The 16,413-nt window shown below is 36.6% G+C and overlaps 1 protein-coding gene across 4 annotated transcripts in view; it reads right to left on the reverse strand.

The window, feature by feature from the left end:
* Positions 1-16,413, reverse strand: part of Slc8a1 (solute carrier family 8 (sodium/calcium exchanger), member 1) — a 289,161-nt gene that overhangs the window by 51,565 nt on the left and 221,183 nt on the right. For all 4 annotated transcript variants that reach the window (XM_013017993.1, XM_013017990.1, XM_013017992.1 and 1 more), the window contains exon 3: positions 2,052-2,155. In XM_013017993.1, coding sequence (XP_012873447.1) covers positions 2,052-2,155 — 104 coding nt within the window. The remainder of the gene's footprint in view (positions 1-2,051; positions 2,156-16,413) is intronic.

The raw sequence follows: 16,413 nt of genomic DNA on the forward strand, positions 1-16,413 counted from the left end.
TTATTGACTGGGAGTTACTTGATAAGCATTTGGAAATTTTCAATCATTAAGGAGCACAGATATTACACATGTGAATTACTAAGAACAGGCAAAAGATCCTAAGAAATTTTATTTTGGCTATCATGAGACTTTGGTCCAAGGTAAAACTCTTTCTCTCTTTCTGGGCATTCTATTTGGATTATATTTTGGTACTAAGCATTGTTTATATGTCTAAAGTTCCTAAATCCCAAGAGCCTCAGGAATTGACTCCTATCTATATGTCTTTATTAGTGACTTCAGCACAATGGATGATCAGAGTGTTCTTTGTAGACATAGGACTCCACAGAAACCAACTGGGCAGGGAGTGTGGGGGAGAACACATGACTTTTCAATGATAACTTTAAAACCCAGATTATAGCATTTATTTTAATGAAAGCCTTCTGGGTCAATCTATCAAATAAATTATTTCCTAGGTTCTACATGGGAATGTTACAGTTACTTTTTAAGGTACAGTTTTCTCTCTCATGGTGTGGTAACTCAAGTAACCATTTTTTTAAAAAGTCAATAATTTTACTGATGATGAGAGTTGGTGGGTTGAAACTGGAGAGTGCCACCAAGTAATTTTAATTTTCTTTTACATGAAGGTATATTTTTCTAAAATGACAATTGAAAGAGCTGTATCCAATATTCTCTTCCCTTAGCTAAAAGACAGCTCTTTGGTGGAATGCATTGGGGAACTAAGTGATGTTAATAAGACATTTTTAAAAATCTCACTTCTATAAGACATCAGCATAGTTTTCTAAAGTGTCTTTTCTTGCTTTTTCCTACTTATGAAACTTATTAGATACGCTGCATCCAAATTGGTCTCAAATGTATCTTTCTCCACCATTCCAAAGTTTCTTTTTGCCATTTTGAACTTCACTAAGTCAGGAATGTGCACTTTCTTTTAAGACCTCTGATAGACCCTGTGGTCAGAAAGTTACCAAAAATTAGTCTTACATACTTAATATTTCCACTCTATATGTAAAAAAAATGTGTAAATTTCATATGACATAGTCCATCTACTCTCTGATCACTGACACCTATAATTAATAAGAACAATCAACAGGTAGGATTCTCACTTTACATATATAATTACATCAGCAGGATTTCTTTTAAAGTGATCACTGTCAAAGGATAATTATAGGAATCCTTAGTAATAATTCAGAACAAAGATTCCAATCCTTCCTTATCAAATATAAATTATATAAAATACAAAATAAAAGCAGTAAAAAGAATTGGATCCTTTTTCAAATGATTCCTCAAATTTTAAGTATGAATTATCAAAACTAATTGTAATGCTATTGTTATTTTTCTTTTTTGCTCTTTATGTTAAAATTCATTAATTCCATAAGAATCAGAAGACTTTGGAACGTAAGGCCAGATAGGCCTTAAATGCTCACTAGAGGATTATCTACTACCAAATTGAATAAAAATAACTTGACTATCATTTTGCATATGTGGTACATTTTAAATATTGTATTTTAAGGTATGAAAACTTTGTTCCAAAATTAATACTAGAATATGGATAATATACTGTTTTATGATTTCTATTCTGATTAAATTCTTTTTAAAAATTGGGCTTTTTAAGTATTACATATTGAATTCTGAAATGTATTATTAGTTGCCATTGGACTCATCTGCAAAGTAATTAGGAAGTAGTTTTTTTTCCTTTTAGATTCACTGAGGCAAGATTGATAGGATATTAAGTGGTTTTTGTCACTAACATTTCTGGGGAGATTTAATAGTTGAACTCCAAAGAGCAATAAAAAAAGAAACATGTTCTTTTGTATCATCATTTCTGAATTACTGAACTCTCTTCCAGTGTTAAATAAATCTGGTTGCAATCAAGGTTAGTCAGCATTTCAAAGAAAATGGGCATCATTTGGTGCAAATGTGAATTAGGGAATGCAGATGAATTTGCTAAGTTTCATGGAAGCTGAGGAAGAGGAGAGAGTTAAGTGTGAGAGTAGGGAGACACAGAGAGAGAAGAGTACAATTTCTCGCTGGTATGTCTTTATATACTCTCACACCTTTCATTCCTCTTCTTATCCATATTGGTTCCTCAAGCTCAAGGAAGAATCTGCTCTTTTTCTCATATTCCTCACGGTCAAATAGTCTAATGGTAATGATCTTCCTGTAGGAACACAAGACAAAGGCAAAACGAATGGTTGGAGTCACACGCTCATGCTCTAGATGTCCACCAAGCTGGATGTTACTGTGATGTTACAGAGGGAGAACTGGCAGCACATGGAACTCCAGACCTACGTAAAAGGGCATCTTGAGTCCTCTCAGCTGGCCTCCATTTAGTTTGCTGTGCTAAGGAATCCCTTGCACATATTCTTCCCAATTTAGTTAGCAAACATTTAGGCTTCCCAAATCAGAACGAAACATCAGAAAAGTGGCTGAACTTTGACCACGTATAGCATCTGCATCAACCTTCCCAGAAGAGGAGGCTGGATTGGCTGCATGGAAAATTCATCTTCCTGACCTGGAATGTGCAGCGTCGCCACCACTGGCTGACTGAGCTGCAGTCCAGGCCCCTGTGGCCAGTGTGAGATTCATGCCCTGTTACATAGGTGGAGGGATGTGTGCATGGTAAGTCATGTTCTGAAGAGTGCAGGCATCCAAGGAGGCACAGGCCAGCAGAAGCTGTAGGGCTTAGCCCTGGAGCAGCTCCCCCACCTTTCTTCTCACTCATCTCCACCAGGCGGGGCTCTCCAATCTCAAGGAAGAAGGTCTTGTTTTTCTCATATTCCTCATCATCAATTACCTTGACTGATATTGTTTTGCTGAAACAGAGAAGAATAGAAATTGACGAACAAGGGGAAGAAGACAGAGAAGGAACATACAGAAGAGGAAAGCGAGGTTATTGTGGTTACTGAGAGCATAGCTTCTGTCCAGGGCCACGAAATTAATTTCGAGAAAGCATATGACTCAGTGCTCATAGGTTTTTTACCATCATGAGAAGGAAAGGCAGGGAAAAAAAACTCAGATAACAATAGCAAGGAAAGAAAAATATATTTTAATTTAAAAAATGCCTTTCATTACTGAACTGAGGTGTACTCCAGAATAAGTCAATTAATCACAACAAAATATTAACAGAGCTTATCTCTGACTCCTAGAATCCTGGGGTAGTATTTCCTTCACTGTGCTTTATTATATTTCCAAGCCTAATGATTTTAAAATCATAAATTTTTATTAAGACAATAAATGTATAAAATCATTCCCTTCCTCCCTATATAATGTATATTAATATGTACAATATAAGATATAAACATATATAAGATATAATAATATATAAGATATACATATACATATGTATATATCTTTCTCGCTTTCTCCATCCAATGTTCTCGAATCTTATTCAGGTTAGTCAGATTTTTCAACCTAGACCACACAGGCAGCTTGTTCATGTTTTGTTTGCCTTTCTAAAGATGGAAACTGTCTTCAAAACAGCTGTTTTGAAAGTGGGGTGGCAGTGGCAGCGGGGGGGGGAGTCATGATGCTGTAGTTATTTTCATTCATCTCAAAGTCAAATTCTGACTTGCACTAACTCTGCTGGTTACATTACTTTCAAACTCCACTGATTCAAAACAGAGTTTCAGTAGGAGTTCTTTTGAATCTAACTTCCAGCCATTTTTACCCTTTGGGCTTAGGGCTGTTAAATCACTGTCAGGTAGGCAGAACAGATGAAAAGCTATGCAAGTTTCAAGTTCCTTGATCCTTGATGGCTCCTCAACCTAATGTTCCATTTTTAATTAATATAGGCTTAAAAAGGTAGCATATTACAACTTCCTAGGAACTCTATAAACACAGATTTGGTTTTAAAAATATTAACATCTGCCAAGAAGAGTTCTGATTAAGAATTTTGAAACAATGAGTTTCTATAACACAAAATTATTTAATTTTGGTAGAGTTTTCTATTTAATTTTGGTGAAGTCTTCTAGATGGAAACTGGTTTATAATTTTTTGTTTTAATTTTACTGATCAAAGCCATCAAATTTCACTCAGACCTGTGCTTACTAAAGACCATTAGTCTTTCTTAGTATGAAAGCAGCATAGTTAAAAGTTGTTCTTGCTTTTCTGGATTTCCCAGCTTCTAATGTCAAATGCTTATATCTTGCTTGTTTGGATTAGCATTATAGAAGTGAGATCAAATGGTGGTTCTGATGGTATCCTGTTTTTTTCTCATCATTACTGCTTGATGGTAACATCCTAATATCTCACTCCCAAGATGCTAGAACTCACAAGTCTTTTCTAACTGTCTTCAAAGGCAATGAATGGAAAAGGTAAATTGGTAAATATATAGACAGAGTTTTACTCTGTTATAAAATAAGAATGCAATTGTTTCATTTAGAGGAAAATGGGTGAAGTGAAATAAGCAAAGTCCCACAAAGATTAATATTGTATGTTCTCTCTCATTGCTGGAATTTAGGAGAAAAAGGGACATGAATGTAAAAGGGGAATTACCAAGAATGCAAAAGGAGAGGAGCAAAGCAAGGAGATAAGAAAAAGTAACACACAAGTATATCATATGCATTTATGGAAATGTCATGAAACTGTTTACTTTGTACAATTAATATGCTAATAGCAATCACTTATTTTAGAAGAGATGTTAACAAAACTCCCAGCAATATGACAAAGTTCAATTACATGTACAGAGTGTAGAATTTCTGCCTGTTGTTTAGAATTATTTTCTAGAATTCACCTGTTTACTTTCTACATAAAAAAAAAGCAGCCTGACTTGACTAGATTGGGATACTTCATTGTTTCTCCATGTCTGAAAATACAAAACATTAGAAGAATCCATTGAGAACAGACATAATAAGGCATGATAATAAGCATACTTTCTATCTCAGATCTGAATTTGATAATTTATAGATCAAATTTACTCTACAAAACCCCACCCAACACCAACACTAACACCTTTCTTTGTTACCAACACCTGTGCTCTCTAGGTATCAATGTCTGTCTTTTCCTCTTGCAACCTTTTTTTTTAAATTAAGTTTTTTTTTATTGTGAAAATACTGTACAAAGGGGTTACAGTTACATGAGCAACGTGATGAATACATTTCTTATCCAGCATTGTTGCCTGCTCCTTTGTTTTTCCCCTACCATCCCTTCCCTCCCACCTCCTCAGCTACCCCCTAACCTGCCTAAACTGTAAAGTTCATTTTTTGACATAGCATCTTGTACACCTCATTGTTGAAATGGGTCTAGGTTATACACCTTTACTAATGAAAGCAGTATCATGAGACCAAGGGATAGAGGAACACTGATTGGGCCTTGCCACTGTCCTCAGGACTGATAGCCCAATATTCATTATCAAGGCACTTCATGTTGGGGCACATCACACTGGGTTGCTCCCCACTGCAAATAGAGTACTGTTGCAATACTCTTCCTCATATTACATAAAAACATTTCCTTTATTTTTCTACTTTGTATTCCCAGCCCACATGTCACTGTATATTTTAATGGAATAAAGAAAAATAATTTTAAAAAAATAAAGTTTAGGCAGATGGTTGGAGTCACTTTGCTAGTGAGTGTTTGCATAGAAAATATACTGATTTTATGACAAGAGGGCAATTGAAAGTTTATCAGGAGAAAACCATTATTCACTTAGATTGTAATCCTTGGAAAAGAATTCAGTATTTGATAACTGACCCAGGAAAATGAAAGATGAAGAAGAAAAGTACATCTGCACTATTGCTGTTACAAGTTACCTCATAAAGATATCTAAAATAGATGGCATTTGCATAATAGCATATCATTTCAAAATCATTTGAAATAGAATCAATAATACCCCTGACAAGAGAAGCCATTAAACTATATATTGATTTCATTTCTTTTGAACAGAAAGCTATTAATAGATAACATGGTTATTAAAAGACATTTATCAGTCCTTAAGAGTTAGCCCCTTAAATCCAATCAAGAGAGGCAAAACCAGAAGGCATTAGAATGTTCACATTCTACTTCAGAACAGATTCATTTCTCCCTCCAAGGAAAAACAGCCAATTTGGAACTACCACTGTAATTTTTAAAGGAACATATCCCTAGGATCATACAACCCAGTCACCTTCTTTCTTACTTTCTGAAGCCTGATGTATAAGGATAGCAGCTGCCCATCAATCCTTTCATTACAGTGCATATTACATGAGATAGCCTGGCTTGGTGAAGATTCCAGTAAATACCTGCATATCAGCAGGAGTACACCTCGGCTTCTTACTGTTCTCAAAGTAAAATGGAACTGCAAGGACAAGGGTTAACTTCAAGGTCTTCTGGTCTACCCCACTGCTACAACAACCTAGGGATCCCACCTCCCTGAGAACAACACAGATTCATATTGACTGCTCTGTTTTGTTTGCCAATGGGAATAGTCAGATAGATGCTGTAATTTCTTCAAATGAACCCATTAACAAGATCAAGACTGGAGCAGTTGGGTAGATACAGTCTTCCATCCAGCTGTAACACTGAGAAGAATGAATGGAGAAACTGGTATCATGTAATTTTCAACTACCATCATTATTATAAAGAAAATTCACTTGACTATTTTTTATGTAACCCTTTGAAGTTGACCATTGTACTATAAAACTGTGTTTTCTGGAAACTAGCAGGGCAGATACAAATCTTATGATAACATTAAAATATTTCTAAATGTGGCCAAAATTATTATGGAACCTCATTTTTGTTCCAATCCAAGAAGAAAACATTAGTTAAGAAAGAATCAAGTTATTTAGTGGCCAAATACAGATCATTCCTTTTGATCTTTACAATGCCTTTCATGTAATGATAGAAGCCCAACATCTGTTATTTCACTTCTCAGGCTCTCTTTCTTATCTGATGTATCTCAAAGGATGCCAACCCACGCCTTTCAAACAGACTGACAAGGCATCCTTGTCTCTGGAAGTGAGTCAGGCAGTGAAAAAGGAAAGGAAGACATGGCCTTATTAGTGGAGATCGAAAAGAAAATTTCTCCCAAATATATTTTAGCTTCTTATTCAACCAAAGGTAGTATATCATGATCTTTTGGGGGTCATTTTTAGTCTTAATTTGTATTTCTGAGGTTTCTTTCCTCTGTCACTGATATTGGAAAAAGATGATAAAAAGATGAGTTGAAGACTGGAGACTCTTCTCCAGATCCTCACATGAAAGATTTTAAGGAACATTTCACACAATTTGATGCTACCTTTTTATAAGTATTTACCCTTATTTGGGGGCATACTCAAGAGGTCAGTAGAATGATGGACACTTCCTATTTACTAATTCATATATCTTCCTAACAGTCCTAGAAATAGATGCTTTTTGTTAACCACCTCTGACTCTCAGAGAAGTCAGTGACATCCAAGGACACAAGCTGTTTCTCTTAAGACCAGCTCCCAAATACCTTTCAGGTACATGACCCACAATCAACCCGATCCTTTACTTATTCAACTGTGCAGTATTTTCACAAGTACTTTAAAGGATGCTAATTATGACTTAACCTTAATGTAGAGGGTCACTGTTTTATCTTTACATTCAAGACTGTATGAACAATGGCATAATGCTGACTCAAAGAATTATTAATGTGCTATATTCCATGATGGCTGCCTTATGAAGTTCAATCATTGAGTATATAAAGATTTAATTGAAAAAAATGCCATAAACAAATAGAGATTCAGCATTGATGAAGACCAACCAGCCAACAGCAGACTTATGTAGGACTTTTGGATAGGAGTGCAGAACCTTGGGCCCATCTCTGATACACTGAGTCAAGAATCTGCACTTTTAACAAGATTCTAGATGACACTCTGAGTGATGAAGCATTTGATGTATTTGATTTCTTTCCTTAAGCTGGGTAAGCATTTGCATTTCCAACCTGACCATGTGTTAGAATCTCCTGTGGAACAGTGTCAACTGTAAATCAAGCTCTCTTATTTTGGGGACCCAGTATGAAAACTTTTCAAGTTTTGAGATGATTCTTAGCTACAGCTAGGAACTGGCTCATGGATAGCCAGAATGTATGTCCTGGTATTTAGAAGTGTGCATTAAATAAATAAATGGGAAGAATGATGAGAAAGTCATAGTGAAAACTAAATTGTGGATGTAATTAGCAATGCAGGTTGAAACATGGGAGGCGTGCTATGCTTTTTCCTCCACAGGTACTCTCTAGAGTCTGCAGTGTACTTCGAGAAGTTGTTTTCTCTTTGTGAAATGCTGGTCTCAGTAGGCAACCTTAATAGCAAAGGTGAGAAAACACCTTTTACATTCAGACAGCAGAGTTTACACTCAAGAAGAAGCAATTTCCTTTTCAACAAAGTGATAGGAACTCTGGTGATACATTTTAGCACAACATTGGCTATATCTAGAGAGAAAAGGAAACTGAAGTGTTAACTTCCTTAGCAGAGAGTAAAGCTTCCTCTCTGTTTCTGTCTCTCCAGAGGGCCTCTGAGCCTTATAAGTCAAAGACCATGTGAGTATAGATGGACTCTTCTACAACTGAGCCTCACACTCTCAGACTCAGAAGAAAAGTGACCCAGGATTGACACACATGTGAATATGGTAACTTTCCAACCACAGTAAAGTGTCAGCAGGTACAATGAGCTTAAAATATGATCTACAAGACACCTGATATGAATAGCTTTTCAGCAGATATTCCTATGACTCAAAAAGACTCAAATGATAAAAAACCAGACCAAGGATATGCACAGGCGTTTCTCCAAAGAAAATAAACAAATGGCCAATAAGTGTGTGCAAAAATGCTCTGCCTCAGTAGTCATCAGAAAAACCACAATGAGCTATCAAGTCATAACTCTAGATGATGATGATGATGATGATGATACCCAAAGATAATAACAAGTATGGGTGAGACTATGAAGAAATTGGGGTACTCATACACTACTGTTAGGAATTGAAAAGTATATAGCAGGCCACTTTGGAAAAGTCCTCAAATGTTTAAAAATAGTTACCATATAAGACTCAGCAACTCTCCTCCTAAGTGTATACCAAAGGTAATTATAGACCTATAATACATAAGAACTTGTACATGTTCATGCATAGCAGCATTATTTATAGTAGCCCAAAAGTGACATTTTAAATATTTAGCAATGTAGATATTTATTAATTGCTTACTAGATAAATAAAATGGAATATAATCACATTATGGAATATTATTTACCCATAAAATGGAATGGAGTACTATTATATGTGCTACAACACAGACAAATCTTGTGAATAGTTTGCTAAGTGAAAGATGCCAGACACAAAACATATATTGTGTAATTCCACTTACACAAAGAATACAGAATGTGACAGAGCATGCTTGTAATCCCACAGACCTGAGAGGCATAGATAGGAGGATTATGGTCTGAAACAAACCCTAGGGGGGAAAATGCAAGTCCCTATCTGAAAAATAATTAAAGCAAAAAACGCAAAGAACAAAGAGAGACTGGTACAAGGCCAAGCAAGGCCTAGCAAATACAAGGCTCTGAGTTCAAACTCCAGTACCTCTGTTCTCCCCTCCTTCCCCCTGCCCATCTTTTCACAAAAGATCCAGAGTAGACAAATCCAGAGACAGAAAGTATATCAGGGATTGCCTAGGACTAAGGGTTTAAGGTAAAAGGAGAACAAGGTGACCGCTAATAGGTATAGGACTACATTTCAAGATGATTTTAAAGAAAAGTTCTGAAGTGGATTTTTATGACGATTATAATTTCTGAGAACACACTAATGCCAACTGAATTGGGTTATTTAAATTGATTTAATTCTATAGTGTGTGAATTTTATCTCAATGTAGCTGCTACTTGGGGAATAAAATAGCTTTAGAATAAATCATAGTCTTTAGAAAAGGCTGCTTCCTGGGATGAGAAGAAAAAAAAGTGCATGAATTGTTAGTATTTTCAGTAAGGAAATTCAAATTCTGCTAGCACTGGGGTGCTTCATGCCATGAGACAGAGAAAAGCACTTACATTAAAGCTAAGTACCTTTCTTGTGTCTGTCTTCCTTGCTGCTCCCTTCCCAGGATGCAACCACACCACTGGCTATTGATGTTATTTTGACTTGGCTAAGCAGTTCCAGTGGTGTAACCTCAGGCCTGGTTTCCTTGGCTGGTCTCTTTTTTCCAAAGTAGAAAGTCTTATGAAAATGCCAGAAGCAACATTTCCTCCATGGTATTGGTTTAAAAGGGAAAGGACTATCATCACAGGTTAGGCCAGCTGCTCTGGCAGAGTCAATAGCATTTTCCACCACTTTGGGTGGGGGTCTTTAGCTCCTTTATGGACACTTATCTTCTCTACCGACAGAGAATGATGTTTCTCTGAGTTGCTCTTGTATCCTTTGTTTTAAATTCCTAGTGTATTTTAAACATTTTCTCCTCACTTGATTGGTGAGTTGCTGGTTGATTTGGGTTTAGAGAAAGTAGAGAAAATGATGGAGATGACTCATATATCCCATATATATCTATTCTTGTTTTCTCTAAGTGACCCAAAGCTATTCCCCTCTCTAGAAAACACTCCAAATACGAAAAGGTTACTCTCCATATTATTTGTACTATACTATTTTTGCTATATTTTCAAGTCATTGGCCAGAAACTGTAGGAATCGATTCCTCTGGCAATTTGCATAATATCCTATGCTGTACTGGTGTGTTAGCTTTGGCATATTTCTATCCATCAATGTTATAATTTATCAAATGAGATCAGTGCAACTCACTTCAGAGTATTATAATGTTCATGGTGTTGTCATGACCCAAATCATGGGTATCATCATTTAGGAAATAGGGATAAAGTAATGTAAAGATCAGATAATATAAAGCGTATGAAAATTTTCTTAAGAAAGGGCTACAAAATGGCAAAAAGGCACTGTTGTCAAAACTGCAAAGCAGTCGCTTATTCTGAAATTCTTTTGTGCTGCCCCATTACTGGCAGACAGATGGTGAAGACTGATGTCAGGAAATGTTCAATGAGATAATGAGCCGAACCTCCAAAATCTACTCTCACAATCCATGTAATGGGGTCCGAATGCACATGTCTGAACTTTAAGAAGTAAGGAGGTCAGAGCTGCTGTTGCCCAGACCCAGCTCTGCCAGATCCCCATTCACTACCAGCTAGGTAACAGAGGGGTCTGAAGGCTTACTTTATAGGAGCCTCGACAATGAAGCAGAGCCTGATAGTGCTATTCTGTAATTGAAATGGACTCCAAGGATGAGAGTTGCTAAAGTAGCTAAGCCAAGTAATTCTCCAGGAGGCCTTGTCATCCAACCCTCGTCAAGTGGTAATTGAAATCATTGTTTCAGCTAAGTGAGGGCAAAGGATAGCTAAAATCCTGCAGTTTCAGGGAGACAAGAGGGAAGGGGTTAGAGACCACTGAAGAGGGGCTTTCCAATACAACCTTGCGCTATTTTATTTTCTTTTGCTCACTTATGAAAGGGAATGACAATAAGTTCATGCTTTAAAATGTAAAGCAGGGACACTTAAAATTGTTCTTTGGTCTTTCTCCCTTTAGCATTCAATTTTCAGCTTCAGTCTACTATGATAAGTTGGTACCTATCTGGAGTCACATCATTTGGGAGGCCTAGACAGAAGGATAGAGAATTAGAGGCCAACCCGGGTTACATAGAGACGTTGTCTCAAAAATAAATGAACAAGCCAAACAAAAGCAAAGAACCTCTAAAAACATGAGCATAGCTTAGAAATCTAAGGGAATAATCTATGTTTGGAATTGGTACTTAAGAAAAAGCGAAGAAAAACCTAGGAACTACTTTTTCTCTTTTGTAGCCACAGCTGACCTCTTGAAAGAGATAATTGCAGGGTCCAATTATTGCCCCAAATGAATATTCACTAGATATTCTAGTATCCTGCAAGGTGCTAACCTATTAGGGCAAGACACCAAAAAATATAGGAGAAATGTTTGCTAAGAGAAAGTGACAAGAGTTCATTAAAAATTGAACATAGTTTGTGATATATAACATTTCTCTCTTACAATTTTACATGTCAATCAATGTCAATCTTAAGGAGACTATCCTACTAAGGATCTTGGGTTTGTTTTTATATATGTATGAGGAACAATTTGTAAATTTAGTGAAAAAGCAAATGGGTCAAACTTTGGAAACAACACCATAGCTGAAATATGTCAAAGCAGATCATAGTCTGTCTGTCTGTCTGTCTGTCTGTCTGTCTGTCTGTCTGTCTGTCTGTCTATCTATCTATCTATCTATCTATCTATCTATCTATCTAGATTTTTTAAATAATATTGATGTACAAAAGTTCTGTAAGAGGTACACTTTGAATAAAATGATGTAGGATTCTCAATTATTTATTTATTTAGTGTGTGTGTGTGTGTGTGTGTGTGTGTGTGTGTGTGTGTGTGTGTGTGTGCCAGTTCTGTGGCTGGCTGAACTCAGGGCCTAGACATTGTCCCTGAGTTTTTCTGCTCATAGTTTGTGCTCCACTACTTGAGACACAGCTCTACTTCTGACTTTTCGTGATTAATTGAAGATAAGAGTCTCATTCTCTCCAGTGAGACTTTTCTTTCTGGGCTGGATCTTCAAATCTCAGCCTCCTGAGTAGTTAGGATTTCACATGTAAGCCACTGGCACATGACCACTGCCTTAACATTTATTCAGGAGCTGAAGACGTTGTTCAGTGTTAGAGCAACATGCTCAGTTCCCTGGGTTTCATTCCTCGCACCACCACCACCAGGAAAAGAATAGCTGATTTTTAGGACTATGCATTTGTCATAATCAGAGATCTTCATTGTACTTCTTTAACACAGATTCTCTAGAAAACATTGTTTTCATAAATATGTCCAAGCTGAGGATAATGAGTCTATCTTCCCTGGAAGATGTGGCAAGATAACGGTAAGTTCAAAGTCAGCTTTATCTATACAGTGAGTTGCGGTCTAATAAAAAAAAATCAAAGTACCTGTGGCAAAGAACATCTTTCCTATAAACTGAACACATAAACACCTTAGGTGCGGTTTTAGAAACTACCATCAGTCCTGACTTTTCCGCTGACTTTTATAAGAACTTAGAATGAAAGTAAAATGTATTCTGTCGGATTTCAAAGAGAAGGTTGCTTTATTGTCCCCTTTAAAAGCCTCCCTCATCCTAAACATTTTGAATAGTCTTTCTTTTTGGACTTTTTTTTTTACTCAGAGATTATTTCTATCCATGGTCTTTCCTCCTTTGTCAATTTTCTTTTACATAAAGTAAAGCATTTCCAAAGAAAACAGTGGTGTTACAGACAATAGTGAGAATATGCTGAACACATCTGTGTCAGAAAGAGGCTGTCTTTCAAAACAACACCGGGAAAGGAGCTGTGTGCCTTCGGTCTTCTACCACACATTCTTTTTTTTTTTGTCTCTTCCCCTCCCCATCTTCTCACAGTCACAAAATATACACTGGCAAACCCAACTCTCTACATGCATTCGTAAGAAGTTAAGTAATCTGTAACAGTGGGGATTGAATTTACAACCTGAAGCTTCCCCCAAGCACACTACCAACTGAGCCATATCCCAAGTTCCAAGTTCCTTCAGATAGGGTCTCTTACATTTTGCTTGTGTGGGTCTGGGACCATGGTCCTTCTACTTCTACTTCTGGAGAAGTATGGGGTAGGCGGGGTGCAGGGGGAGACCTATACGTCTGCACCACAATGTCCAGCTAAAATATTCTTAAAGAAAGATGCCAAATTTTTTCTTGAATATAGCTAAATTAAGTTAATTAAGCAGTGAATTGATACTGAGTTGAAATGTCACATTTCCATTCCATGTCTAATATTTCATTACTGCTTTTACATTAAAGCAGTCTGTTTGTCTCTACATCATGTATAGTTTAAAATAGGTTTTCACTTCAGTTTACTATTTCATAGTGGAGGCTTGTGGTTCATCAAAAATTAAATAACAAATAAATATATTTATTGAAAATCCAGGGGGGCATAAGGTTGGAAAGGCAAGTTTGGTTCTTTCTCTGACAACCTAAACAAAATTCATCTCACATGGGATAGACTTCCATCCTTGTTTAAGTGAAGCGTTACAAGCTGAGAGGGTGAAAAGTATTTTGTATTAGTAAGTTTGTATCCCATGGGTTCTATCTTACTAAATTCAATTAGAAAAAAACTGTATTACTTCAGAATAATGTGTGTTCTTTTCCTTAAAGCTTATTAAGATAAATACTGGTTCATTGCTGAGAATGTGCAAATATAGAAATGAAAAAGAAATTATTTCACCAACAATCTTATTAGTAGAGATTATAGATAATTCATTTCACTGCATCTCATTCTGCTCATCTGCATAAGGAAGAGGTACACCAGTGGTTCATATCTGAATTCTGGGTACTCAAAAGACTGCAATCTGGACAATAGGAGTTTGAAACCAGCCTAAGTAGAAAAGCTGGAGAGATGCCCTCTCCAATTAATCAGCAAAAAGCTGAGTTGGAGATGTGGCTCAAATAGTAGAGCAACAGCTGTGAGCAACCAAGTAGAACAAGAACATAAGGCCCTGAGTTCAAGTTCTCATCCACTCAAATTTTTTAAAAAATACTTTTCATTTGGGATGGTAATGGATGAAGGTGGGACACAGAAATGACATTGTCCAAAAAGAAATGTACTCTTTACCTGACTTATGTAACTGCAGCCCCTCTGTATATTACCTTGATGTTAACAATAAATAAGTAATTTGAAAATACTAAAAAAAAAAAAGGAAGAGGTGCACAGGGAAGTTTTCTATGACCAAGAATTGAGAGGTGGCTGTCTTGTTATGACATTTGGGAATTGCCTATATTAACTTTTAATAAAGTTGACAAAAATTGTTATACCTATCTGACATTTTTCTATGGATAAGATAACTGAGATTAAGTCCTTTCAGAGGTGGATATTGCTGAGATCTGTAGATTGAAGTTCAGAGCCAGCCTGGGCAGACAAATTAGAAAGACTCTCATGTCTAATTGACCAGTAAAAAGTTGGAAATGGAGGTGTGACTTAAGTTATAGAGGGCCAGCCTTGAGAGGAAAAGCCAAGAGAGAGCACATAGCCTGAGTTTAAGCCAAAGTACCAGTACAGTCTTCACCAATGCTTGGGCCCTCCCTCAACTCTTGATATGAATAGTACCTTCTCTATCCCCCCTCCACTATGGACATTGTTATCTGGATTCTGTCATATGACAAATTTGTAAGTTCATTTTTAAAAGTAGAAGTTGTCTCCTTGGTCATTACCTACCATTCATCTTGTTTTGCTGGGAGAAATAGTCAGGGTTCATCTGCCAACGTGGTTTACTCAGAATGGCACTCTGGCTACCTTGCTAAGTCCATGTTTGCTGCCTCACAATTCAATTCCTCTCGTTAAGTCAGTTGCACACACCTATGTTTAAAGACCTTCAGCTAATCAGTCATCCCCTAATTTCTCATCAACATAGCATTAGTCATTTCTACTCAAATTCAGCCCTTGCCTTCTCAAACATTCCGTTTTCTGGTCTAGAAGAAGAAAAAAAACAACCTTTTCAATCCTTACTATGGGAAATCTCCCTGTTCACTTCTCATTACACAGATGAGCAAACAAAGATTCAATGAAATTAGCCAATGTCTCAAAGCTAGTGTGTGCTAGGATCAGGATTACAACTCCTCTAGGGATTCTAAATCTATATTTGGCAATTGCTTACTCTGCCATTATTTTCTCTGGAGCTACTGAAATCCAAAGTATGCACTGTTTATAGCCAACCTTTCCTTTCCCCCTTCTCTTAAAAGACAAACTGATGATGGCATCAGAACAAATGCACTTTTTTGTTTTCTTCTGGTAAAGAGCTCATTTTGTCATTGTCTGTCATATTATTATAAATTGAATGGCTCATACAATGGACAGATGGACTTCAGGCTTCCTTTAGTTAAGGAGTTTATTAAAGAGGTGTAACTATTGAAGGAGTCCACTTCACAGCAATGTGGAAAGCCTGAAAGCATGTGGGGTAGTGTCTCTCTCTATGGGATGTTTCTTAAGTATCTACCACAACAGATAAAAATGAACAATGATAACATCTCCAAATAAACAACCACTACCAAGAAAATATCAAGGCTAGCCTATGCCTCTTGCTTTCTGATTTTGCCTTCTGCTCTGTAAAACATCATGATTCACTGACTGTGGGATCTCACTGAACTTTCACTCCAGCACTTAGATGAATGTCTGTCTTCTGTGAGCATTTCATTTGCTTTTAAATCTCATCAGTTATCATTTTGGAGCTCATATTCTTAATAGAAGGAATACTTGGAACATTACAGGTAAGCATTACAAGAAAAAAAATGAGTACCCCCTATTTAGTTGTTTATTGATACCAGTAATTTAAAGTTTAAAATCAAAATTAGCTCAAACCAGAATGGAGTTTATTGGCTTTGAAGTGAAAATGTGTTTTGCTTTTCCCTCTTCTTTCTCTTTTTAAT

The sequence above is a fragment of the Dipodomys ordii genome, unplaced genomic scaffold (assembly GCF_000151885.1).
Source record: "Dipodomys ordii isolate 6190 unplaced genomic scaffold, Dord_2.0 Scaffold37, whole genome shotgun sequence".
NCBI lineage: Eukaryota > Metazoa > Chordata > Mammalia > Rodentia > Heteromyidae > Dipodomys > Dipodomys ordii.